The sequence below is a fragment of the Artibeus jamaicensis genome, unplaced genomic scaffold (genome assembly GCF_021234435.1).
Source record: "Artibeus jamaicensis isolate MK-2021 breed Jamaican fruit bat unplaced genomic scaffold, CSHL_Jam_final scaffold_369, whole genome shotgun sequence".
Classification (NCBI taxonomy): Eukaryota; Metazoa; Chordata; class Mammalia; order Chiroptera; family Phyllostomidae; genus Artibeus; species Artibeus jamaicensis.
Window position 1 is genome coordinate 45,168,214 of NW_026522042.1, and position 25,998 is coordinate 45,194,211.

Below are 25,998 nucleotides of genomic sequence, written 5' to 3' on the forward strand. Positions count from 1 at the left end.
CCGTTTCCTGGTCATGCTTATTCCTCCTCAGCTGAAGCAGTCCTTGTCATCCTCCGATGTCCCCGGTCCCTCACAAGGCTCTCGCTGGAGGACTGCACTGTGTCCGGTCCTTCCCTCCATTGTTTTCTGCTTTCCCCTTGGGGCCTGCAGGACACGTCTAATCCCTCGTCTGCAGGACAGAGCCTCAGATATTTGCAGCCATGACCATTTACCCCTGAGTCTTTCTTCTTTGGCAAAACAGTCCCAGTTCCTTCAATTGTTCCTCATGTGACAACATGGTGTTTGAGTCCCTATGGCATCCTTGTCATTTTCCTCCAAACGTGCTGTCATTTCGGTCTGTATTTACGTTAAAGCACTCCTTGGCGAAGGTGTGCCTGGTGGGCACAGAGGAGAGCTGCCCACACCCCTTCTTACAGGGATCATTCCACATCCGTCAGTGCGGGTGTGCGCAGAATTAGCCTTTTGGTCTCGGGGATGACTCATGCCTTGTTGATTTTTGACTAAGATCCCAGCTGGTGGCCAACTATTAAACTGCACTTTGCTTCATTCTTTATTTTTGCATTTGATTATTTTGAAACCAAGTGCAGGACCTTTATTCCTCAGATAAATATTCAGATAATGCAAGAGTAGAGATGATCATTTTTAAGTGTTCTTATTTCCCAGTATATTTCCTCCTGTTATCTGCTTAAAATGTCAGATGTTTGTTTTTAATTTCTAGTTCTATGTTTTATGGAATCTGAAAGTTAGTGATTTAAAAAGGAAGCAAGCAAGCAAGCAAGAAGCTTTGTAGCCTGCTTCTGGTCTTGTGAGGAATCTGTGGAGTCATGTACTGACCTCTGTCACGAATTGTTTTTTACTCAATTCAGCTGTGTTGCAGGAACAATGGCTATTTCAGTTCTGTAGTGGTGAATCATTCCATCAAGTGTGAAAGTCATCGGGAACTTTTGTGTTTATTTAATTGAGTTCATTTAAAATTTTTTTAAATTTTTTGCATTAACTTTTATTGTTGTTCAACATTTGCCCCTGCTTCCCTCCACTACCACTCTTCCCTGCCCCACTCACCCCCACCTCCCACCCTCAATCCTCCCCTTCCTGCCATGTCCTCGTCCTGGGTCCTTTATACACGTTCCTCCATGACCCTTCCCCTTCTTCCCCTGTTATCCCTTTCCCACCTCCCCTCTGGTTACTGTCAGTTTGTTCTTTATTTCAGTGTCTCCGGTTGCTTGTTTCCTTGCTCATTTTGCTTGCTTGTTTGTTTTGTTTATTGGGTTCCACTTATAGGTGAGATCATATGGTATTTGTCTCTCATAGCCCAGCTAATTTCACTCAGCATAATGCTTTCCAGTTCCATCCATGCTGTCTTGAAGGGTAGGGCCTCCTTCTTTCTTTCTGCTGTGTAGTATTCCATTGTGTAAATGTACCATAGTTTATTGATCCACTCATTTACTGACGGGCACCTAGGTTGCTTCCAGCACTTGGCTATTGTAAATTGTGCTGCTATGAACATTGGGGTGCATAGGTTCTTTTGGATTGGTGTTTTAGGATTCTTAGGGTATAATCCCAGCAGTGGAATTGCCAGGTCAAAAGGCAGTTCTATTTTTAGTTTTTTGAGGAAATTCCATAGTGTTTTCCACAGTCTGCACATTCCCATTTAATGCAGAGTTTTGAATAATGGATACTTTTAAAAATAAATCTTACTGTAGACATTTAATTTATGGCAGTTATTCCTTTTTATTAGTAATCTTGTTAATTGTGTGTCCCTGTCCATTTTTGTCTGTTTGTTCTATCAGCTATTGTGAGAGGCAAGCTAAGGTCTCCTGTTGTGATGAGGAATTTCTCTATTTCCTCTTTTGCATTTGTTACTATTTCCTTCATATTTTGAAGCTATGTTTTTAAGTACATACAGATTTAATATTATGATCACACCCTGTTCAACTGACACTTCTTATGGCAAAGAGTTCCTCTTTCTCTTGTAGTAAGTCTTGCTTTAGAAACAACTCTGATATTATTTTGGTTAACTGGCTTTGTTTTGCTTAGTGTAGCTTAGTGTATCTTTTTACTTTTAAGCTTTCTGTGTTATTTTTAAGTGTCTCTCTTGTAAGCAGCATGCATTTTCTAGTTGTTATCAGCAAGAATACTGGCCTCCTGTGCTCTATTTCATCCTGCTGGGAAATGGAAACCATTCCTACCTCAAGGCTATTTCTAAAGAAATGCCTGAAGTCTTTTAGGCCATTTTAGCTTACCTTCCTTTTAAAAAAAGGCATTCCAATATTTCTTCCTGGATCTAAACAATCCATATTCACCTGTACTTTTTGATTTAGTTTTTGTTTGGGATAATAAATGTAAATGATCTAGATATTTTATATAAGATGCTTTAAACATGCTTTAAATCAGTGGTTTTTAATTTTTTGAGTTATATGCTCCTCATATCTTCTAAGAATTTCTGATTAAGAGACAGACACTCTCCCCAGATGATTGCTAAAGACTGTGCATGTGTCTTTGGAGGATTGAGGAACGTTTTTTTGAACTCTCCTCTCCACCTCCTGTCTACCCATAGAATTCAGGGTGAGAATCCTTGTAGTAAGTACGCAAATAAAAATGTTGAGTAAACATAAAGGTATAGGTAAATCAATAAATACTTGAGCATTCGCTGTTTGTGTGGTAACACATCGGGGAGAAGCGTGCTGGGTCTGGAACGAGAGGATCTAAATTAGATTTGTCCGCCGCTCGCTGGCCCCGGTACTGTTGGTGCTGTCATTTACAGGGTAAGAACCATGGTGACGCTTCCCTGGCGTTACTGTGGGGCAAGCCGAGGGAACACACAGGAAAGCACTTTGTAAACTGTGAAGTACTCTACACATAGTAGATAATACATGCAATTAGGTATATGGATATGCATATGCCTACATATAATAGATGTGCACACATATAAAAATGATTTTTGCATTTCCACACTTTGATTTTAAGAAGTACTTCAGTTACTATAGTATTTAGAAATAAAAGCCTTTGTGCCCATAGCACTTTCTTTAGAATTGTGCTTGAGCCCTGGCTGGTGTGGCTCAGTGGATTGAGTGCTGGCCTATGAAACAAAGGGTTGCTAGTTCGATTCCCAGTCAAGGCACATGCCTGGGTTGTGGGCCAGGTCCCCAGTAGGGGGCATGCAAGAGGCAACCACACATTGATGTTTCTCTCCCTCTCCTTCTGTCCCCCTTCCCCCTTCTCTAGGATAAATAAAGAAAATCTTTAAAAAAGAAGAATTGTGCTTGAATATAATAAAGAGGATAGCCTAACTTGGAGGTTAGGGCAGAAATCAAGAAACTCAATACTATTCATTTGGCTCTGGGATCCTGAGCTAGTTAGTAGTACCAGTCCTCTAAAGTCACTCACCTATAAAATGGACTTGTGGTTTTCTTTCTTTCTTTGTTTTACTCTTTTCAAGGATCTTACAACATTCAACACACTGTGCTTTGCAGGGAAGGCTGTAGGTAGCGTTACCACTTTTTTTGTTGCTGTACATAGGACAAGTTTAAAATATTAAAAACAAAGAATCAAATTTGATCATTTAGAGCATTATATTTATGATGGTGGTTTTCATGGCATGTATTAGTACACTTTAATTATAAAATTTAATATGTCAATTCATATTGACCCTCAATGTGCGTCTATCCTAAAAATTGTTCCATATAAAGCTGTAGAATGCTGGCATACCTTAGAAAACAGTAGAACAGTCTTACTGTTATATAAAAGGTGACCATTATCATTAAAAAGCATTTCCATTTTTATTTTTTACTATAAAAGCTAGAGTTCATAACATTCTTTGAATCTTTGGATGCCTTTGAGAATATAATGAAAGCCATGAACCTTTCCTCATAAAATTGGATGCACATATACCTACAACAATAAGTTTGCTAATACTTTTAAGAAGTTCCCAGACCACCTGAAACTCATTTATGGTCTCTCCCTATGACCCCAGATTAACAACCTTCCCTCCATAAAGAGATGCACACTTTGTTCTAGTTGTCACAATATGAAATTGCAGTGTTTGTTTATTGTCTACTTATGCCAGACATTTCAGGAGCTAGATTGTTAAGGCTGTTGTCCTAGGATAGTATTGTTACTTACTAACAATGTAATTATGTACAGATACATTGTCTGTTGAAGGTGAGAGAGAAGAAAGGGAGTAAAGAAGGGAGAACATTTGGACAAGAATTACCAGTGATGAGTATAATACAGCCACCAAGTAATTTCAAATAGAAGAGATTCTGGATTAGGGACCATTACAGATTAATGGAGAGATACTTAGAATGTGCACATCAGTGTCCGTGATCACTTTCATTTTAAATGCCATCGGGAGAGGAGTAGGAGAGTTGGATGAAATAGGTGAGGGTGGTGAAAACATTTAATACCTTTTTGTTTCTTTGAGAAGAGAATCACAGATGCCGCAGCATCTCATGCAGAAGGCTTGGTCTCTGAGAATTATTGGTGAGTTTTGCAAGTAGAATTTCTCTAGGGGGCTGCTTGATGGTAAAAAATGTGGGTTTAATTTACTTGATTTATTTTTGTTTGTGTTTACATTAAGATGTATTTAGTACCATTATACTTCATTCAGCTTTTCTGGTTTACATTTGTCATTCCTGTTTTCATGTTATGTGGCCTTCAGAGATTTTGCAGGAATATTTGAGTACTTTTTGGGGGACATGAGAAGGGAAATTGGTGGGACGCCTTCACCCTTCAGAGGGGAAAGGGAATAATTTTGATGTTGATCTCAATTGATTTGCTTGAGAAAGTGAAAAGTTTGACCTGCCTAAGGCAAAGGTGAATAGAAGAGGGAAGACCAAAATTCTCTAAATTGAAAGTTATTCAGAACATTAACTATGATGGTGCCATTTAGTAATAGATTTTTATATAAGTGAGCAATAAATTTTAGTGGCAATGTGAAATGTGAATTAAACCAACGAGGAACTGTTCATTGTCTGTTAATCTGGGAAATACTACAACAGACAGTTGTGGCAAAGTTGGGATGAAAATGACGTGCTTGCCCGTGTGGGAGGTGGCCCAAAGTCAGTGCAGAGTTTCTGGAAAGCAGTTTTGCAGTTCCTGACAGTTGTTCACATTCTGGGCCCATTTCTGGAATTTCATTCTGAAAAGTGATTCAAAGCATAAAAACAATGTATGTGGAAATGTTAACTGTAGTATTTTTTGTAATGTTAAGCTAGAAATACCTGTAGAGTGCAACCTTAGAAGAGTGATTAAATCACAGAGCATCAAACACTTGATGGAATGCAATTAAAAATGGTGCCAAAGACCGTGACAACACGGAACACTATTTTTGATAGAAGAGAGCAAAGCACAACTATATGTGTTGTGTGTTTATGCCTTGAGTATAGCTGTGCAATAATTAGCTGCGCACTAAACAAAGACTGGAAGGAAATGGGAAAAATGAAAAACTGTTGATACATTAGGGTAGTGTCAGTATAGATGAAATTCAGAGATCTTTAATTGCTATTATTTCGTGCAATAATGAAACATTTTAGATAGCCTTCTAATTTTATATGCTCATGAATTAGGTTTAATATTGTATTAGATAGGAATTTAACTATTGGGTATGAAGAATGTTTTTGCCCCTAATGGTTAGCTATTGCTTCAAAACCATTTATTAAGTAGAACACTTGCCACTGATTTGAAATACCACCTTTGTTACATAATGTCCCTGCCTCTGTTTCTGGACTCTCGGTACTCAGTGGTCTGTCTCTGCTACGGCACTGTTTCAGTCGCCATGGTTTTAGTGTATGTTTTGCTTTCGAAGGGGCAAGTTCTGATCTCGCTCCACCCCTGCCTCAAACGTCATTCTTTCTCAAAATGTTTTTTTCCAGTCTTGTGTGTTTATTCTTCCAGATGAACTTTAGAATAAGCTTGTTGAGTTTCACTTGAAATATTCTGTTTGGGTTTGGTTAAAGGGCATTAAATTTATAGATCAGTTTGGGGACATAATCTTGCCTATTATGCCTTTTATTATTTCCAGAAGGTTCTGTGAAATAGTTGAGTGCTTTTTTTTTTTTCAAATTTGGGATATAGTGAATTGACAAAGAGGTGATAACACATGTATTATTTCTGCATAGAAGAGTGATTTTGTTATTAATGCCAACAAATTCACTGAGGGAAGTTTATAGTTTTCAATTGTTAAAAATAAAGTGTGCAATTGAATCCAGATGGAGAAATGCTGGAGGCACACTGGAATTCTGTAAACTCAAATTTATCTTTGCCATTAATAGTATTAGTGGCCTTTTAAGTAAAAGAGCAGATTTTTAGCAGCCACTGTGATGAGAAAGATCCCCCCCAAAATTGTCACCTGTAGTCGATTATGTCCACCTTGTTCCTCAGCACAGTTTCCTCCTGCTGATCTCCTTTGTGGCTTTGTCTAAACTTCCTTTGAGCTTTATCTAACTTCTCCGAATGAAAATGTTCCTTTGTGTTCATATTTTCCTTCCCAGGCTCCCTCTTTCCCTCTTTCCATCTCTCTCCCCCACTGCCCCACCGCCCCCCATCCTCTTCTGTCTCACTGGGTCTTTCTGTTGGTTTCTCTATCACCCCTTCTCCCTCCTTCTCCTGTAATCACACTGTGTCTTTTTGATCTCTTTGTGATTAGCAAATAATAAAATCCTTTTATGCTGAATATTACCCTTAACGCTAGGACTTCTGGGCATCTCTCTTTAATGGACATGTACAATTTCTGACCTGATTGGTATCTTCTTTTCTCACTGGAAAGCATGGCATGCTCTGGAAAAGGGGTCGTCACTGAATTATAAAACTTCTGTTTTGGATTGTATCGAAGAGGGTTGCAGTTAAACTCTTTCATAAGCTGTAGTTCTTGTTCACCCAACCAGATAAAATAGTAATATGATTTTTGTTTTGAATAGATACAGATTAGATATCCTTGTGATCTGTGAAAAACTTTGATCTGTATATGAAATGTGTTTTCTACTAAAAAAAACCCCATCAACAGGTCAGGTCAGATTGTGTCCACAAGTAATTAACAGTCCCTTTAGCAACCAGGAACATGACTAGAGCAAGCCTCTGTTCTTCCTTTTTTAGGAAATGGAATTTCATCGAAGTTTCCTCTCTCAGTCATGTCAGACATTTGTTATTGTTTCTTTTTTCAGGTCCTCTTCCTGAACTTTTTTTTTTTTGGAAGCTATTGTATGGCAGATTTTTCTTGGCCTGTGACTTTCTTTCTATTGGTTATGTTTGTGCACGTGTGTCAAGCTCACACAGAGAAAGGACAGTTCAAAACTGGGAGCCAGAGACTTTATTTTAGAACTCCACAATTTGTATTTATACCAGTTCAAAATTTAAGGTGATGATATTTCTAGTGTATCATGCATTGCAAACCACTAGAAAACCCTAGCCTTTAAAAAATTACAGAAGGAATAAGCAGGTGGTTTCTGGAAAGAGGCGCTGCACTTCAATTTTGTTTTGAGATTGACTGACCTACCTCTTGATATCCTACAGAACATCATGCTACTACCCATCACAGGCAAACAGCTGTTGAAGAGACTGTGCAGACTTCTCGCTGCTCACTTTTCTCCCCTGTCACAGGGCGAGGCATTCTCAGAGGGCGCGTTTGTTTTTGTTGGGCAAGCTCGCAGAAGCCCAGATGCTCCTCCAGGCTGGGCTGGGCTGCGCCCTGGAGGCCCTCCAAGGTGGGCGACCCCCTCCACTCCTGGTTTCCATTTCCCTGCCACTCCCACAGGCTGGGTGGAATGTACCCTCTCCCTGGAGGTCCCTTTTGTATTGCCGTTTTTGTGTTCGAGGGAGGGAGTGTCCTGAGGCCTCCAAGGCCACAAGATCACTGGGCAGGCACCTCCATCCCCACTGCTCCCTCGTGAGCACCGCGGGCGCCGCCCCTCCGCACAGCCTCTGGAGGGCGAGGTATCTGCCGGCACCAGCCTGCTGCTGCCCTTCCTCCACATTCCTTCCTTCCTCTGTGGCGGCGCGTGTGTGGGTGACTCAGGCAGTGCCTCTCCTGGGCACCGGGGTACCTAGCAGGATTCTGTTCCAACCCGAAGCTCTCAGGAGAAAGTGTGAGGCCAGTCTGGTGAGAAAGAGGACCTGGAAATCCCTTAGGGAAGACTGATAGCTACAGGAAAAGGCACAGCAAGTGTGGGAGCACATGGTGCTGTTTATTTGGCAATGTGTGTGAATATTTCAGGCTTTTACAACCAACTCTGATGTATGTAGGACGAGGTAAGGCCAGAGCCAAAGGATAATTATTTGGAATCTTTACCATGGTGCTGTATCACGTAGAGGAAAGAATGCAAGCAATGGTGTTCATCAGGTGGGAACTCAAACAGAGTAAAAGACCAAGTAGCGTATTTTTGCATCTCTTAATGAAGACAAAAAATCGTGCCCTGACCCATGTGGCACAGTTGGTTGGGCACTGAACCACAGGGGAAAGGTTGCCGATTTGACCTCTGGTCGGGGCATGTGCCTGGGTTGCAGGTTTGGTCCCCAGTTGAGGCACGTGCGAGAGGCCACTGATCAACGTTTCTTTCTCACACGGATGTTTCTCTCCCTCTCTTTCTCCCTCCCTTTTCCCTCTCTAAAAACAAATAAACAAACTCTTAAAAAAATAAACAATTCTTCCCTACACTCCAAACTTCTTCAACTTTAGAAACAGAACGAGCCAGCTGTGACCCTCACACTTCGACGCCTTGGAAAGCACCTCCCTGTCATCCAAGACGCTGCTGGAAATCAGTAGCGTTTCCACTGCTATTTGTAGCGTCTGAGCTCACTCACATGAAGCGAGTGGGACGGAGGGTGCTGGCTGGGACACAGGTCTTTTCTATTGTGGTTTCTTAGAGCCAGGGTGAGGAAGGGTGTTGATGCCCCAACTTATTTATTTTTCAGGGGCAGATGACAGTCTATGTGACGTTTGGCAAAAATGTCTATCTCCCTAAGGATGCCGAGTTTTACTTGATTTATAACGGATCTCATCAGAGACATGTCGTGGTCGCAGAGCGCACGGAGGATAATGTTCTCCAGTCCAGCGTTCCAGGTGAGGCGTCCGTCCTCTTTACTGTGCAGGTGGGAAATCTGTCTGTAAGCACCTTCTCACCAGGGACATGGGCTGGGAAGAAAACCAGGAGGAGAAAGTGAACAGTGTTTCCAGGAGGGTGGGCGTGTGAAAGTGTGTGCGTGTGTGTCTGTGAGGTCCTCCCAGCTGTATCTGCAGCTGCCTGAGCAACACTGCCTTAAACTCAGGGCTGGGTGTGCTGTGGTTGTGGTCCAGTGGAGGCAACACTGCATCTTAGGGTCGCCTCCTGTAGCCCCAGATCCCGTGGCCAGGGGTGGCTCGGGCAGCCTGGAGACGTTGGCAGTTGTCTTCGTTCTCCCTCCCTCGTTCCCTGGGGTCAGTCCAGCAGGCCCTCCCTCTCCTTGCGTGCTCCTTATGGTGGTTGGGGTTCCTTACCTGGCACCCTGTCCATCCAGATACTTCCTTGCTGGGTCTCAGGCTCTAGAACTTTCTCTTTCCACCACTAAAACATTTGGAACATCAGTCATGTTCCAAAACATTGTAATTCTCCCAGATAATCCCATCTGTCACCACGGTGACAGATGACAAGTTAATGTATCATGTCAGTGTGTTATCGTGAGCTATTAGCCCTTCTCAGACACAAGTGTTTTGTGTCTTCTCTGGGATGTGGGTTGTGCATCGAGACAGCAAGCTCTAGCCCAACGGCGTAATTAAGATGTTAGTCATTATCTGCAGGAAGGGAGGATTTGGTTGTTCTTGCTTGTTGATTGATCAGTTTTATTTAACTGTGGGTCTTTCAGTTACTCTTAAATTGTATTATATAGGGAACCATCACATTTTCTCATAGGTAAGATCGGCTTCATATTCGAGGAAAAATGTTTCTGAGTACTTCTGTAGTGCATTACTTGTGGGAAGAAGGTAGACAGTAAACATGCAAACACAGGCATAATGAAGTTTTACCTTCCAGCTACCTGGGTGTGGGAGTGTCTGTCCTTGGAGTCCTTCCGGCTGTCAAGGATGAAATGAGACTCCAAGATAAAATCTGCTTGGGGACAGAAGGCTGACCAGTCTCTCCGAGGAGGAAGGCCTCCAGCACCTCCTTCCCTGCCTGTTTATTGAGTTCAGCTCACACAGAGATACCTGTGTGCATGAAAAGCTCATCAATGTCCAAAAAGCTACAGTCATGAAAAACTGACATCATCTATACATAATGATTGAAGAAACACAGGGATTGTCTCTGGTCAGGGCTGGTGGGATATACTGACACAAGAAGGTTGCTGAGGCACCATGAAGGAAGGAGTTTTACTCATGCTTTGAGCTAGGACGTCTAGTTCGTATCAACAGGGCTATGGAGCAAGCCTCCAAGGAAACCACATACATTCTTTCTCAGGCCAGATTTGCCCCCAGGAGCCATCCATTCCAGTACAAGGCTGCAGCTGCTTCTGGCATTGTTTTCCGGGTGAGTCAGGCGGGGAGGAGCAAAGCAGCCAAGAGATTAGGAGACTTCTTATGGATAGAATGAAGACTCAGGCTCTGACAAAGTTGAGGGGTGAGGGTCTTTCTGCTCCTTTTTTATAGTTCCATAGTCCTTCGCTGATGGCCCTTTTTTGCAGCTGAGCCTGGCTTAGGTTGTCCCTCCCTTGAGGGATCGTACCCATCAGTGATTAACTAGCCATTTTTGGGGGCCAAGCAGGGTGGAGTGGGGGAGGCAGGGGCCGTGTTCCTGCCAGGAGGACAGGTTCTGTCTCCTTAATGGCTCACGGCCCCAAGGCCTTTTCACTCAGCCTCAGCTGTGGGACTCTTGTCCATTAATGAGGCTGCAGCCCCTGAAACCAGACAGGATGGCTCCCAACACCTGGACTTGAATCAATCTGGTGTTCTGTGGGCAATTTTAAGCACTTCTCTCTTTTTTATAAGAAAAAAAGTCAAACTTCATTCATGACAGAGTCACTTTGCAAGGGTCTCTCTCTCCTCTGCTCTTTTGCTTTGGAATTAAAGTTTTGTTTTTCCTGCTTTGAGCTTCCCCCTTTTTTCTTAGTTTACGTTTTTGTGAAGCCTTTCCTAGAGAAAGAATCAGAAAAATAAAGTGCTACTTCTAATATCAAGAAGGGGTGACACTTTGTACGTGGGGTGACACTTCCTGCGTGTTAAAGACAGTATTTTTGGCCCTGGCTGGTGTAGCTCAGTGGATTGAGCACAGGCCTGCGAACCAGAGTATCGCAGTTCGATTCCCAGTCAGGGCATATGCCTGGGTTGCAGGCCAGTTCCCTGCAGGCCAGTTCCCAGCAGGTGACGCACAAAAGCCAACCATACATTGATGTTTCTCTCCCTCTCACCTGCCCTTCCCCTCTAAAGATAAATAAATAAAATATTTTTTAAAAAGACAGTATTTTTTATTATATTGTGGCCTATTTGGAAGTGATGGTTTTTACCTTCATTTTAAAAGATTTCCTAAGGCAGGTGGCAGTCCCTGTCTCTGGAATTTTCCTGGTTACAGCTTTACCAGGTAACCTTTCAGAGGTATTTAGAACAGATTTCTGTGTGATATGTTGGACATATGTAGGCTGGGGGTGGGGGCTCCATTCTGTGCCTGCACATTAGACCATTTTTTGAAGAGATTTATTTATTTATTTTAGAGCGAAGAAGGGGGGGAGAAAGGGAGGGGGAGAAACATCTTGCGTGGTTGCCTCTTGCACGCCCCCTACTGGGGACCTGACCTGTCCCGCAACCCAGGCATGCGCCCTAATTGGGAATCAAACTGGGGAACCTTAGGTTCACAGGCCGGCACTCCATCCACTGAGCCACATCAGCCAGGGACATTAGACCATTTTTAAAAAGTCACTGTGAAAGTGGCAGTAGTTCTTGCTCAGTAAACCAGGATGCTCTTGGTCCTTGAAGCCTGAGAATAGTATGTTTGGGGAAAGGCTTTGGAGAATAAGAGGGAGCAGGAGTGACTTGCATTCATTAGCCATATTTCTGGGGGCTAACCTTCTTCTGACCAGCTATGATTATCTTAATACCGAGGTTTGGTGGTACTAATTTTTGGAAGTTCTGCCAAGGATTGCATAAAAATAGAAGTTCACCAACTTGGCAAGATGGGAGAAGTGTGAGGAGGAGGAACAGATAGCAGGACAGGTGGCCCCCACAACAGAACGATTAAGAATACCTGCAAGACAGAGACACCACTGTCAGAAGTGGGGAGAAAGATGTAAATATTTCTGCCGAGTCGTCTTCCACCACCCTGACTCACATTCGGTGGAGCTCTGTGGAATTAGGATGAACTTGTGTAACTACCGTCCTCCTTTATAAAACTATCATCTAAACAAATTACATAAAAATGTGTGACTCGGGAGGAATTGGTAGAGCAGAAAAGGGCAAGATCTGTAGGATGCCAGACTTGAATTCAGGGCTTGGGGTAGAAGTAAAAGGTGAAGGTAGGCCCAGTAACAGTGTCTGATAATCTTAGGTGAGTAAACACTGAAATGCTCAGAGCTCATAAAGGTTACCTTTATAATCAGGAGTCATTGGAAGCAGGTGGAGTCGGCTTTAATTTGGCCCCACAGGCTTGGCAGCATTTAAAGGTAACTCGCTGCATTTTCTTTCTGCCTTTGTCTCCTGTAGCACGCGGTCTGCTTAGGCAGCGCCATGAGATGGGTGGCCACTAGCACTTTGGACACAGTGACAGCATCTCCTATAGACTCTGGGTGAACTGTTCCCTGTCTTGTTGTGCAGGCCACATGCTTCAGGAGACAGTGACAGTGTCTGCATGCCTCTGCTCAGAAGGTTACTCCCCGGTGACCATGGACTCCAGTTCAGTGACCTACGTGGACAACATGGCCTGCAGGCTGGCCCGCCTGCTGGTCACCCAGGCTGACCGCCTCACTGCCAGCAGCCATCAGACCTTGCTGACCCCATTTGCCCTGACAGTGGGAGCCCTGCCTGCCTTGGATGAGGAACTCGTACTGGCCCTGACCCATCTGGAGTTGCCCCTTGGGTGGACTGTCTTGGGAAGTTCTTCACTTGAAGGTGGGTTTTCACCAGAAAATTTACTTGTCTCCTCAGAATCTGTCTTACAACTTATTGTCTGTTTTCCTGGGTGGGTTTTCCTGCCCACTTTTCACCCAGGCCTTGATCTGATGTGACCGGTTTCCCTGAGGTCCTGAGCTGCTCAGCTTGGGGCTGGTGGGTACTACTCTGTTCCAGGGGGTAAAGACCTGCCTCAGGAGGGAAGGGCCGTTCTTCGTGGAAGGCTCTCGAGCCCGCTGCTTTGGGCTATGGCTCCACCCCCCTTGGCAGCTTTTCTTGCCAGGAGATGGGGATATTGCAGAGCGTTTCCAAACAGGGAGAGTCATCGGGCAATGAAGAGCATCAGAAGAAGAGCAATGAAGGCACATGTAGAAGAAATAGGGCCATAAAGGAAATGTAACCATTATGTTGACATATTTAAAATGTCAGTGTCACTGTGAGCATTTGTACTATGTTATTTGTACTAACTTTTAGAGTTACCTCTGGGTGCCCCCGTTTACTAAAAGACTGGACAGACTGTAAACACCAACCATTTGGAATCTGGGTGAACAGAGATGATATTGTATTTAAGCCCATTGTAGGCATGAGGCTAAACTGCTCAATAGATGCTTGTTACGGCGATACGAATTCCATAGTTTTGTTGGAAGCACAGAGAGGCTGCTCTGTAGTGTTTTACTGAACACAATGTACACTGTTGCTGCTTGTCTGTGTTCTTCCGTGACTTTAGTTTTGTGGTTGCATAATGGTATTTTCAAGGGTTTCTGCTTCCCGAGAAAACCTGGTTCCAGATTGGTTTACATTTGATCATGGATAACATTAAACGTGCCGCTCTAGGTAAAGGGGTGTGACTTTGCGAAGAGAATCACGAGGTAATGGTTGATTGCAGAGGGGCTCTGTCTCTTACGGGTCCCTGAAATTCTCCCAGGCACGTAAGGATGAGTCTCATTTCTTTTTTTTTTTATACACATTATGTGTTTGTTTAGACACACATACACACACATAAATGTTGTGACATTTATGTATATATGCTGAACTAAAAGGTACACATGTTCCTTGACGACCATTCCCCTATTTTCCCCCATTATCCCTCTTCCCCCTCCCCACTCCGGTTACTGTCAGTTTGTTCTTTATTTCAATGTCTCTGGTTATATTTTGCTTGCTTGTCTGTTTGAATGATTCTTATTTCTTAAGACCTTAAATGAGAGACGTCGCAAGCCTAGTTCAGTGTTAAACCATGTCTGACTCTCGGGTGCTGCACCGTATAGTAGCTGATGGATGTGGTGCAGGGTGGCGCCCCAAGGGTGTGGGTGGTCTCCGTGTGTCTCACTGTTGTCCCCAAGGACCTAGCAAAGGGCTCAGGACACAGCAGATGTTCCAGAAGTATTTGTTGAATGAATGAAGGTTGTATCCTTAGATCTTTAAGGAGTCACACATTGTTTTGATTCTCCTATGTACATACAGCGGTGGGCAAAAGTAGGTTTACAGTTGTGAGTACATGAAGCAGTATTTATTCTTGTATTATTATTTATTAATTATTGTATTACTTCTTTTGTAATCATAAGCCTACTTTTGCCTGTTCCTGTGTATAGGAAAAAAATGTTGGAAAAGAAACTTTATTCATATTTATACACACATGTGTATATTCATATACACACATGGGTTATATACATGGATATATTCATATGTTAATTCATTTTATACATGTATATTTACATATATTCATTCATACATGTATATATATATATATGTAACCCAGAGCAGGTCCGGCTGCCTGCCACTATGAAGGAGGCAGGCCCTGATGTAAAGAAAAGCGGTTTATTTTCAGGGGCCAGCAACCTGGAAGATGCGGGAGGGCTTACGTCTCAAAGTCCATCACCTGGGAAGATGGGGGACTCATGTCACAAATTCCATCTCCACCTCCTCATGGAGGCAGAGGCTTTTATAAGGAGGGAGAGGAGAACAGAACAAAGAGGTCGAGGGAGGGGGCGGAAGAGTTCGCTCCGTGCAGACGAGCACAGTGCATTCCAATCAGGCAAGTGATGGTCCGGTGTGCGTCATCCTGGCTTAGTCACCCTGGCTGCACGTCATGCCGATTCCTCGATGAAAGGTTATCAGATTTCCTGGAACCGGGATGCCCGAAGGTCAGAGTCTGTATCTTTTGAAGTTAGTTCCTAGGATTCTTATACAAACATGCTGTTTATCTGTAAGCCATGTACTAGTCAGAGTCAGCACTTACAGAAATCATGTCAAAAGAATGGGGGAGTGGGTTACAGTTTCCCACTGTTACAATTTTTCACTGATTGATGTATGTGTATCTATCTATATTTATAGGTATATATATATATATATACATACATATACACACCTATAGATACACATACACACATATAAATATAGATAGATATACCTATAGATATAGATACACCTGTAGATATAGATATACCTATATATCTCTATAGATACACATTACGTATATGTTTTCTGGCTAAGGAGCTTCATTTCCTTAAGTTTTCTGGCTTAAGAAAACAAATTCTAGCAATAATATTGGAGGTGTTTTATTATCGAGAAGGCAGACCCACGTTAACAAAAACTGAAAGTATTCGTGATTTCTCACCAGTGGCTGCACTCAAGGCCGTAAGTGAAGATCCCCAAGGCTCACAGAGAGGCAGTCAGGCCAGTCCCAGGACTCACTCCTTTGCCAGCCGGCAACTGCCTCTGCTTAGCGGCTTGGAGTCTGCACTGGTTCAGTTTTTAAAATGGCAAATGATTGGAAGTGTGGAATGTTATAAATATACATGAATAGCTTAAACTAAGAGTCTCCAAAATGGGATTTATGTTATCCACATGCTATGTTTATTTTTCATCCCAAAACTTAGAAATAAATGAAGGTTTCCTAGTATTTAATCTATGGGTTGACAACAGTGGCCGCATGCAGGGCTGCCGAAGAAGGGGCCTCGTGAGCATCACTCGTGCACAGGGAAGCCGGGGCGGGAGCTGACTCAACATACGTAACACTCACGGTCGGTGTTGGGAGTGTCTGTTTGATTAGCTTTGCTTATACAGACGTGTGATCAAATATGTTTGGAGAACACTGGCTTACCGCTAGGTAGCTAAGGGTCATCTTATTGCCATTTTCATTGCTGTTTGGAGATGTATTTTTGCTTTCCAAGCCTCCATTCATTGTGATGTTTGGTTTATCCATATCCTTGGTGACTTATGGCACCAAGGGGTCCTTGCTGACCTCTCGGCCACACTTGTATAGGTATATGTATTTTTATGAGAGGAAAGCGGAGCAGTTCGTTTTTGTGGTTTGACATTGTATTCTCTGGGAGGAGAATTCTAGTGTCATAGTCATTAAGAATATGTGCTCTGGAGCCAGGTTTAAATCCTGGCCTTGCTGCTTCCTGGCTCTGAGACCTCATGGATATGTTATTTTAGCTCTCATGCCACAAAGTTACAATTTCTAAAATGAGGCACAATGGCACCCACTTCATTGGTTTCTAGTGGTGGTTAAATAAATAACATATGGTGAAGTTTCTAAACAATGTCTGAATGTCTGAGTTCTCAGTATAAGTTGATGTGTGTTTGTACTCGACTGGATTTCAATATACAGAGAATATATTGTGTTGCATATGCGGAAAGTGCAATTGGTCCGGGCAAATGAAGCTACAGGCAAAGCAGTACAATCCTGGTTATTGTAAACAATTCCTTGAAGATTTCTAGAACTTTTTTAGACTTTCTGTAGAACAGTTTGTAGTACTTGAGGTAGCATTACCTGCAGCCCAGACTTGTAAGGGACTTCTCTGGACATCAGTGTGAAGGGATAGGATTAACAGATCTTTTTCTTTCTGCTCCTCGAATGGATGGATTTCACTACAGTCTTCAGGTTCACTGATCCTGTTTTCCACTAAGCTAGTGTACTGTTGAACCCTTCTGTATTTTTCATTTCGGTGATTATATTCTTCAGCTCTGTGATTTCTGTTGGTGCTCTTCAATATTTTCTGCCTCTTCATTGAACTACTCTGTTTATACATTGCTCTCCTGACCTTGGCGAGGATCTTTGTGACCATTTTAAACTATCAGATAAATCACTTATCTTCATTTCATTAAAATCAGTTTCTGGATTTATATTTTTATTTGAAACATATTCTTTTGTTTATTTTCCTTGACTTTCTGTTGGTTTCTGTACATGAGAGAAAGGAGGCACCTCTCCCAGTCTTGATAGACTGGTCTTGTGTAGGAGATGAACCTCATCAGTCAGCCCCAGCTAGCGGTTCCTCTTAAACCTTTGTGATTGTTCACATTGCTGTCTTTGTTCTTAGCGGCCTGCAGTCCTTGAGTGTCTGCCAAGACCCACCAGTGCCACCCCAGTCCTGCCCAAGGGGAGGATCTTAGTCAGCACCCAGATCTGGGCTGATTAGAAGGCAGAAGCTGGGAACATATGCAGTCAGACCCCTTCCAGGGAAAAACTAGGAGACAGGCTTTTTTTCTTTTACTTGCTCCTTCTGTGCGGACAGAACTTTGGAGGGATAGCCGGAGTGAGTGTTCATGTGCGTAGTAGCCATTAGCTGCTGCTTTGTCCACTACTGTCCTTGAGAATGCAACCCCCATTGGCTATCAGAGCCAGGTGATCTGGAAGTCTGTCCCTTGAGTGGCATCAGACATGTACACAAGAACCTTCCAGAGAGAGGCTTGTGGTCTGGCTTTATTTTTGGAGTGAGCTGGAGTGAGGAGGGGAAAAGTGCCCATTGGCTCCTGGGTCCAGCCAGCCCCTAGGTGCATGCTGATTAGAAAAAGGACCCCCAGGCAGTAGTTTGTATGCAGTCAAATCCTTTCCAGGGAAAGAGTGGAAGATGGGTGTTTCTGCCTGCCCCCTCTACACCGAGGCCTGGGGTGATGCCATTGGGCATGCTTGTGTGACCATTAAGAACTGCTTCTGTGTTTGCTATAGTCTATAGGACACAGATACAAGCCCCTTTGGCTTTTAGAGCTAGATGATTTGGAGGCCTGTCTCTCAGGTGGGAGCCTTAAAAGGTGGGGTACTAGATGTGTGATCCAAACCTTTGCTACTTGGGAAGAAGCTGGGAGTTGTGGGTTCCCTGTGGATTGTACGGCTTTATGTCAGGATGGAGCCTTTGAGAGTGTGTCTCAGCCTTTCCTACTCCTTTCAGTGTGGGTATTTCTCATTCATCTGATGTTTAGGAGTCGTTCAGGTGGCTTCAGGGTTTCTCTCAGGGAATTGCTCTGTGTACAGCTGTACATTTGCTGCTTTGATGGGAGGGGGCTGTCTCCATCTTCGTCTCTCTTCTTTAATTTAGCAGAGTTTTATTCTAAGCAGTTTACAATCTCTTATGTGCCCAATGCATCTTTTTCTAGTTTACATACCTCATTAATGTTGCTTGTCTTCAAGGTAAAGGAATTGTGGGAACAAAAAAGGAAAACTGAGGCATGGGGCCCTCTGGAGTTTATCACGTGTTAGTGGAAGGGACGTTGTGACTGGAAAAGTTTTTTTCCCCTGTAATTATTTATTCTAATACTTATCCAAAAACAATTTAAAGCTTCACCATTCACACTTGTTAAAAAGTCTTTGTGTTTATTTATTTATGCTTTTTTGGAGGGTATAAATGGATGTTAATGAATGAATATGGATTTCTGTCATGGAACCGACCTTTCCAATGATTTTATCATGGAAAAGTCTGATTGAAGCATTACTGTATTTCCTTGCATTTTATAATAAATCCGCCTTTGCCCCTTACTGAGAGTTATCAGGAAGGCTGAGATCCCGGAGAAAGCCCAGAGTTGGAATGGACTGCGTGTCTCTTAAAGAAAAGCAGAGCCATTCTTGGCCCTGTGTCTTACCCATCATTACTCATGGTGCAACCTCGTTATGTGTTCTAGGGAAGGAAGTGTCCTGGGTTTTATTTAATTTTGTGCCATAAATAAAATTGGATTTCTATTTTGTAAAATTAAACCCATTTTTTCTATAAGGGAGCTTTCATGATAAAAGCTTTTGCAGGGTCTCAGGACCCCAAATTTGCAGCAAAACCTTGAGTACTTATAATTATTCAATAAAATTTCATTATTATTTCTGTTTGGGGTTTTTTGCTCATTTGTTTTTTTGACAGAAATCTTTCCTCAGAGATTGAAGTACTTTTGAAGATTAGGTTAACTAGAATAAGATATTCTGTTTTAGTCTATTGGTGCTTGGATAACTCTTGAGTTAAAGCCTTGCCCCCCTGCTCACCCGAATTCTTTCCTTCACTTGTGTTCCCAGACACTTGACATGGCTGGCAAGCACCACGCTTTCCCTCGCCATTGAGGGGGGGCTGATAACTGAGAGAAGTGCCCAAAGGGACTACAGATGCCATCTAGGAGGACTGATGGCCTGGCCCCGGCGACATAGTAGATCCTCTCCCAAAGGAAGAGGTGGAGCTTATCCTGTTTATATTTTCTGATTTATGGGAAAAGCTCCACTTGCTTAAAAAAATTCATATAGAGGCTTTCATATACATTTATACTTGCAAACCAATATATAGCAACAATTTGCAGATCCAAGTTTTTTTTTGCCAAAGTAAATTACTATTATTTTGAAAAGCTGATTTGGACTTTTTTGTAGTTCTCTAGGTAAAAGTAGTTCGTATGCTTAGAGGTCTCCTCATAGGCTGAAGTTCTTTGTTGTAGAAGAGTTGGAAGTCTTCATTATACCAATTATAAAACCAAAACAAGATCACTTTTTCCAGCTTTTGAGATAAAATTGGCATATATCATTGTATAATTTCAAGGTATACAATGTATTAATTTGACACGTTTACATATTGCAAAATGATTATCACCATAGCATCAGTGAACACCTCCATCTCATCACATAGTTACCATTTTCTTCTTGTGGGGAGAACGTTTAAGAAGGGCAATATCATGAATTACATCTGCAGGGCAAATATTAAAGTCTTTAGTAAAACAAAGACAATTTTATGTTAGATTGCTTTATCAAGTTTGAAGAGGTAAACTTTCTTCCTGCCTTTATAATTAATCCTATGAATGAAAGAAGTTTTTAGGGCTTTCAGGGAAAGAAGTTTTAAGCCGACTGAGTTTTTACAAGGCTATCAGGAAAACTACTTTTCTGCAAGCCTGTCTTGGGCGCAGAGTTAACACAGCTGATGTATGTGGAAAGGCAACTTTTCATTCTTCAGATGTATGGTTGGTTGGAGAGCTGTCCCCAAGGATAATTCATTGTTGGAACTGGTGCGACCTACCGAAGGTAGTTTAGAGGATTAATTATTTTAATTATTGATTCCAAAGGTCACAACTAGACTATGGTTCTAACTGTGCAAGTAACATCAAAGGAGGTATAGCAACCACAACAGATTTCCACTTGACTCCAGAAATCAGAGAAATGGTTTTTTAGTTGTAGAATCCAGGGGATGAGGGCAAGCCCAAGCAGAGTCCCGGTGCCCCCACGTTCCCGGTGCCCCCACGGGGCACGGCGTAGCGAGTAGTGAGCTCAAAGGGAAAGTAGGCACCTTGTCAGGGACCCCAGTTTAATGTAGAGGTTGTGTAGTACGCTGCTGTTACTAAGAAGAAGGGTGGTTAGCATGAGGCTTTGTTTTATTAATAGAGTCTTCATAAATTATTTCCCTTTGAAGGAGAATGTTTGTTTTCCTCCACTTCAGGACGAATGGGGAAAAAGAAAAGCCATGCAGAGAGCGAGAGGACTTCAGAATTACGTTTATAACAGGAGGGATTATTCAGTAATTGTTAAAATGTTGTCCTGGTGGCTTAGTGTTCTCTCAAGGAGTTTAAGAGCAGTCACAATATTTCTTCTTATCTGCAGGAAAAGCCATTAAGTGAGAAATAACAGTTCATTATGAAAGACTCAGTGGGCACTGCCAAATTTTGGTGACATCTACATCTTGTTTCAAGCCACATGCCCGAAACCATCACCTTCTTTCTAGGCAACAGGAGCAGGGACTGTGCGGGCCAGCAGTGTTTGACAGGGGAAATATCTGTTTATCTTTCTTTGAATAGAGGAAAGAGATCCGTCACTACTCAGAAGCAAGATTTTTTTTTTAACACTTGAAATAGGGCTTGGCTGGTGGTTTTATCCTTGAATACCATTTGCTGGCTGTGGAAAAAGAAGGAAAGAGAGGGAAGCTCTGTCGGTCGGCCCCGACTTGTGCTCCTGGCCTCATCAGAGGAGGGTGGCGCACTGGGCTGTAAGATGTGGCCCATGGCCTCCATGAAATGCCATCTCTGTTCTTCTGCCCTCAGACTTCATATTGGAGAGCAAGTTTAAAATAGCGTCAGCTGAAATACCAGTGGGTAGAAACCCATAAAGGACAGAGTTATTTAAAAATACAAATTTCCAGGTTTTAAAAAACTTTTCCCGAGGGGGTTTTAAATGAATATATTATGGGTATTGACTGATTCTGGGTTTTTTTTTTTGAAATCTTGACATATTTCAAGCAATCATATATACACCCTGTATTACTTTCTAGCCATCTATCACTTTGGATAGTATCTGAAGGGATAAATATATCCATACTTTCTTTTCTGACATTTAAATCTGGTGTTCTATTCCTTCAGTTGCTAAGGTAACCCACTGGATAAGTGCCAGTGGTGGACAGACTGTTCTTTAAAATTGGTCCAGTGGCAAATCGGTAAAATTGTTTCCCAGCCCTCAGCCATGAATGTGCACGCAAATCTGCATCCTTTGTGAAGTTTTAAATCTTTAATTTAAAAATATTTCCTCTGTCTTCCATCCCTTTTTTAGCTTTTCTACTTTTTTTATCCTTCCCTGAGGACATTTTTTTTCACTACTTTTAGAGAGAGAGAAGGGAAAGAGAGAGAAACATCAGTGTGAGAGAGAAGCACTGGTCAGCTGCCTACTGTGTGCTCCCAGACCGGGGTTGGTGCCGGACTGGGGATCAAACCGCCGCCCTCAGTTACGGGATGACGCTCCAACCCACGGAGCCACACTGACCAGGGCTTGCTTTTCATTTTTAAGGAATGGCTTCGCTGGCAGTAAAGAATTCAATACAGAATCGAACTTAAGGAAAAGGATATTTTTTCCTCCATCAATTGAAGTTGTAGCTCATCTCCGCAGAGTTTAGCATTTCTCAGTCTGAGCCTTTGGACCTGCAGCCGGGCTCTCAGTGCGAAGGCAGTGAGGGGACCTGCCTGCTCGCAGGGGAGGGGCCAGTTTCCTGGTGGTGCTTGATACCAGACTCACACTGCAGATTTCAAAGGGCCGTTTCCACTGCAGATCTGATGAGTCTACACTTTTTCTACTTGTCAATAATGAAATTAGGTTGCATTGTATTTCATTTGTTGCCGAAACAGAACAAGGTTCCTGGCGGGGTAATGGGAGGGTGCCTGTGGCGTGTGGGGAGAGCAGAGAATGCCTGGTGCGTTTAGGCTGCCAGCAAGTATCTAATGCAGGCATGAATGGTGGATGCAAATCATAGCCTGGAAGAAATATTAACGAATGAAACAAATCACTGCACAGTCTGGAAAGGGTGTATGATATAATTGCTGCTGACGGCACCTAGCCGCTGCCTGGGGCATGGGCTGAAGCCCATTTGTCTTAATGGCACATCTGGTGTTTTACACTGATGCAATTACCGTGCCTCCTGGGCAGACAGCTAGTTCCCTTAAATTATGCTTTTAAGTTATAACCAGAGGAAATCTGTTTTCAAATACACCACACATCAATTTAGCCACTGTTTGTTATATTTATGTATTAAAAGATCAGACAAATGTGTATGACAGATAAGTCCCCCAATACTGGCTTTCCTAGTTCTTGAGGGCTCTGTCTCATATAGTGTTTTATTATTGCTCCTGACAATCCCACGGGGAAGGCTGGGCAGATTTCACTTTCCTTTTACAGATCAGGCAACTTAAACCTTGAGAATTAAGTGGTCTGCTTAATTCAGTGGTGCCAAGCCCAGAGTCACAGGTGAGCTAGTGCCCCGAAGGCCTCCAGGAGGTGGGTTATATAGGGGAGAACTCCTTCATCACGGTGGCTAAAGGAGCTGGGGTTGTGAGCTGTACTGATTGGTTGGGGCCAGGGCAAGGAGTATTTATTTGATCATTGGTTGTATCAGGTCATCATGTCAGCCATGACATTGTCCTGTCTGGTTTCATGAGGGTGGTTGGTAGGGTCGCGGGCCTGGGGTTGATGTTATCTTTAGCTTGGCCAAAATTTCCTTTCTGTGATCAACAGAAACATGAGGCTTTGTTCTCAAGATTTTTTGATACTAACCAAAATTTGATGTCCTAAGGGCTTAATGACGAAGGATGGAAGTGGATGGACAGAAAGGAGAAAGGGTCGTGTTAAGAAACAGAGTCCCTTCATGGTTACAATGTGTGGTTTTGGAAACCAGAGTGGGACTTATTTCATGTAATGAATTGGATTTATGTAAATTAAAAAAATTGTTCTTCATAAACTTACAAGTGCTGAATGTATTTTTTAAAAGATTTTATTTATTAATTTTTAGAGAACAAGGTGAAAAGAGGGAGAAAGAAAGGGAGAAAAACATGGGTGTGGGAGAGAAACATTGATTGGTTGCCTCTCATACACACCCCTGTCAGGGACCGAACCTGCGATCCAGACACATGCCCTGACCAGGAATTGAACCAGTGACCCTCCACTTTGTGGGATGATGCCCGCCCCGCTGAGCCACACTGGTCAAGGCTGAGAACATTTTAGTGGCTCCGCTTTGAAGTTATGAACATTCCTAAACCCTGCAGAGCACAATAGGACTACTTCTGAATGAGCTTGTGTTTCAAAATATCAGTTGCTTCTAGATTATTGCCCCTATTATATTTTAGCTTAATTTTTAAAGTATTTTAAATATGTTAATAGTTTTTAATATTTTGCTCAATGTTTGAGGCTGTCTCCTGGCTTAGCAGCAAGTAATGTGAATTTAAAATAACTTGCAAAAGCCAAACAGAACCAGAGACTTGGAAGTAAAGAACAAACTGGCAGTGACGAGGGGTGGGGGCAGGGTGGCGATGGAGGAATGAAGGAGAAGGGGCAAAAAAGGAACATGAACAGAGGACTCATGGGCATGGACAATGTGGGGGGATTGACTGTGGGACTGGGGGGGATGGGTAGGGATGAGCAATGGGGAAAAAGGCGGGAGAACTGTAACTGAACAACAATAAAAAATATTAAAAAATTTAAACAAACTTGCAAAAGTCACAAACAGCCCTGGCTGGGTAGCTCGGTTGGTTAGAGTGTTGTCCTGATAGGCCAAGGTTGTGGACCTCTGTTAAGGGCACACACAAGAAGCAACCAGTGAGTGCCTCCACAACAAACTGACGTCTCTCTCCCTCTCTCTCTTTAAAAAATCAGTTTCAGAAGTCACAAACATTTTTTTTGTTCTTCTTCATTTGTGTAGCTTTTTACCTAAGAGATCTTAAGAGCTGATTGGGGAGACAGAGGTGTAAAAAGAAAGCATAGGTAAGTGTTTGTTAACCACTTACTTAGTTAAGGTGAGAGATCCCGACCCTGACTTTGCATCAGAGTCACTTGGGAATCCTCCGGAAAGATGGATGCTTGGACCCCACCCCGGAAGTTCTGTTTTAGTTGTGCTGGGGGGGACCTTGAACACACTGAGTTTTGGAAGGGAGCTGGGAGTGAATGGGAGGAGACACACAGGTGCCATCGAACTGCAGGCGTGCCACCATCCTCCTCTTTCCCTAGTCACATTTCCTTTTTCTCTTCAGAAGTTTTGTGCTGATTTTTATGGTAACCATGTCCTTGCTTTTCTTTATAGTTTTACTACTTATGTATCCACAAATAATATGGCTTAGTTTTCACTTTTTTAAACATCATGTTAATTGAAATGTATTCTGTATATTCTTTTATGACTTTCTCTCTTCAACATTATATTTTCTTAGTTTCTTCTATGTGAGTCTGTAATTCGTTTTTGTTAGAATACTAGTGTGTGATTTTACTACAAGTTTTTCTGTTGTTGGTGGACATTACGATCACTTCTGTTTTTCACCATTTTACATTTTGGGGCATGTTTTCTGATGCGTAAGGTGTACAGTCCTCACAGGTTTTATATGTAGGAATGGAACTGCTTGGTCACGAGACATCAGTTTCTTTCTTTTTTGAACTTTAATTTTATTTTTTAATTGAACTTCTTGGGGCGACATTGGTTACTAAAATTATATAGGTTGCAGATGCACAATTCTATAACATACCATTTGTATGTTACATCCTGTGTTCAGCTCCCCAAGTCAAGCCTCCCTCTGTCGTTACTCCCCCCACCCCCTTTTCTCTGGCCCGGTGTCGTCCAAAGGGACTGTACTTTCAGGTCCTCTTTGCTGAGTTCGTAGCACACTATGGTAAGGGAGAGCTCCTCCTGCACAGAGCAGTGTCTCCAGTGGGTAAGGCAAAAGTGCAATTTATTGAGAACTTGAATTTTGGTTTAATGAGAGTCTTTTAATGCAGGGGAGAGGTGATGGGCAGGGAGGGGAGCTTGGTTAGGAGTGGGTATGGATCATGATATAATACACTCTGGTTTTAGGGCTTAAAAACTGTCTGTCGAAGAGTTTTGGTGGGTCCTAAAGGCAGTTCCCACAGTGGACAGTCAGTCGTTTGCCTGGGTGAGTAAATGGAATAGTAAAGTTGTATTACTGAGGACAATGGGATAGTAAGATCACATTAATGCAGACAGTCAGCCGTGTGGAGAAGTAGGTGGTTTTGTCCTCTGTGTCTGAGTTGTGTGTGGGAGTGTGTATTTTGTGGTCTGAGTTTAGTCAAGAGGTATCGCAGGCAGAGCTAAGAATGAGAGATGCTCCGAGCAGCAGCTGTGGATCCGAATTGCTATAGTTCCTAAATGCTAACTCCCACGGGTGCTTGCCAGGGAAAGAGCCAGTGGTCATTTATTCATTCATTCAATAAGCAAATATTTAATAGAGCACAG

The 25,998-nt window shown here is 42.7% G+C and overlaps 1 protein-coding gene across 3 annotated transcripts in view; it reads left to right on the forward strand.

Annotated features, from left to right (window-relative positions):
• Positions 1–25,998, forward strand: part of ARHGEF28 (Rho guanine nucleotide exchange factor 28) — a 274,573-nt gene that overhangs the window by 100,155 nt on the left and 148,420 nt on the right. For 2 of the 3 annotated variants that reach the window (XM_037157034.2, XM_037157035.2), the window contains exons 3-4: positions 8,908–9,055; positions 12,767–13,060. In XM_037157034.2, coding sequence (XP_037012929.2) covers positions 8,908–9,055; positions 12,767–13,060 — 442 coding nt within the window. Of the gene's footprint in view, positions 1–8,907; positions 9,056–10,444; positions 10,494–12,766; positions 13,061–25,998 lie in introns of those variants that run through there. The other variant, XM_053657369.1, reaches the window with a different exon arrangement.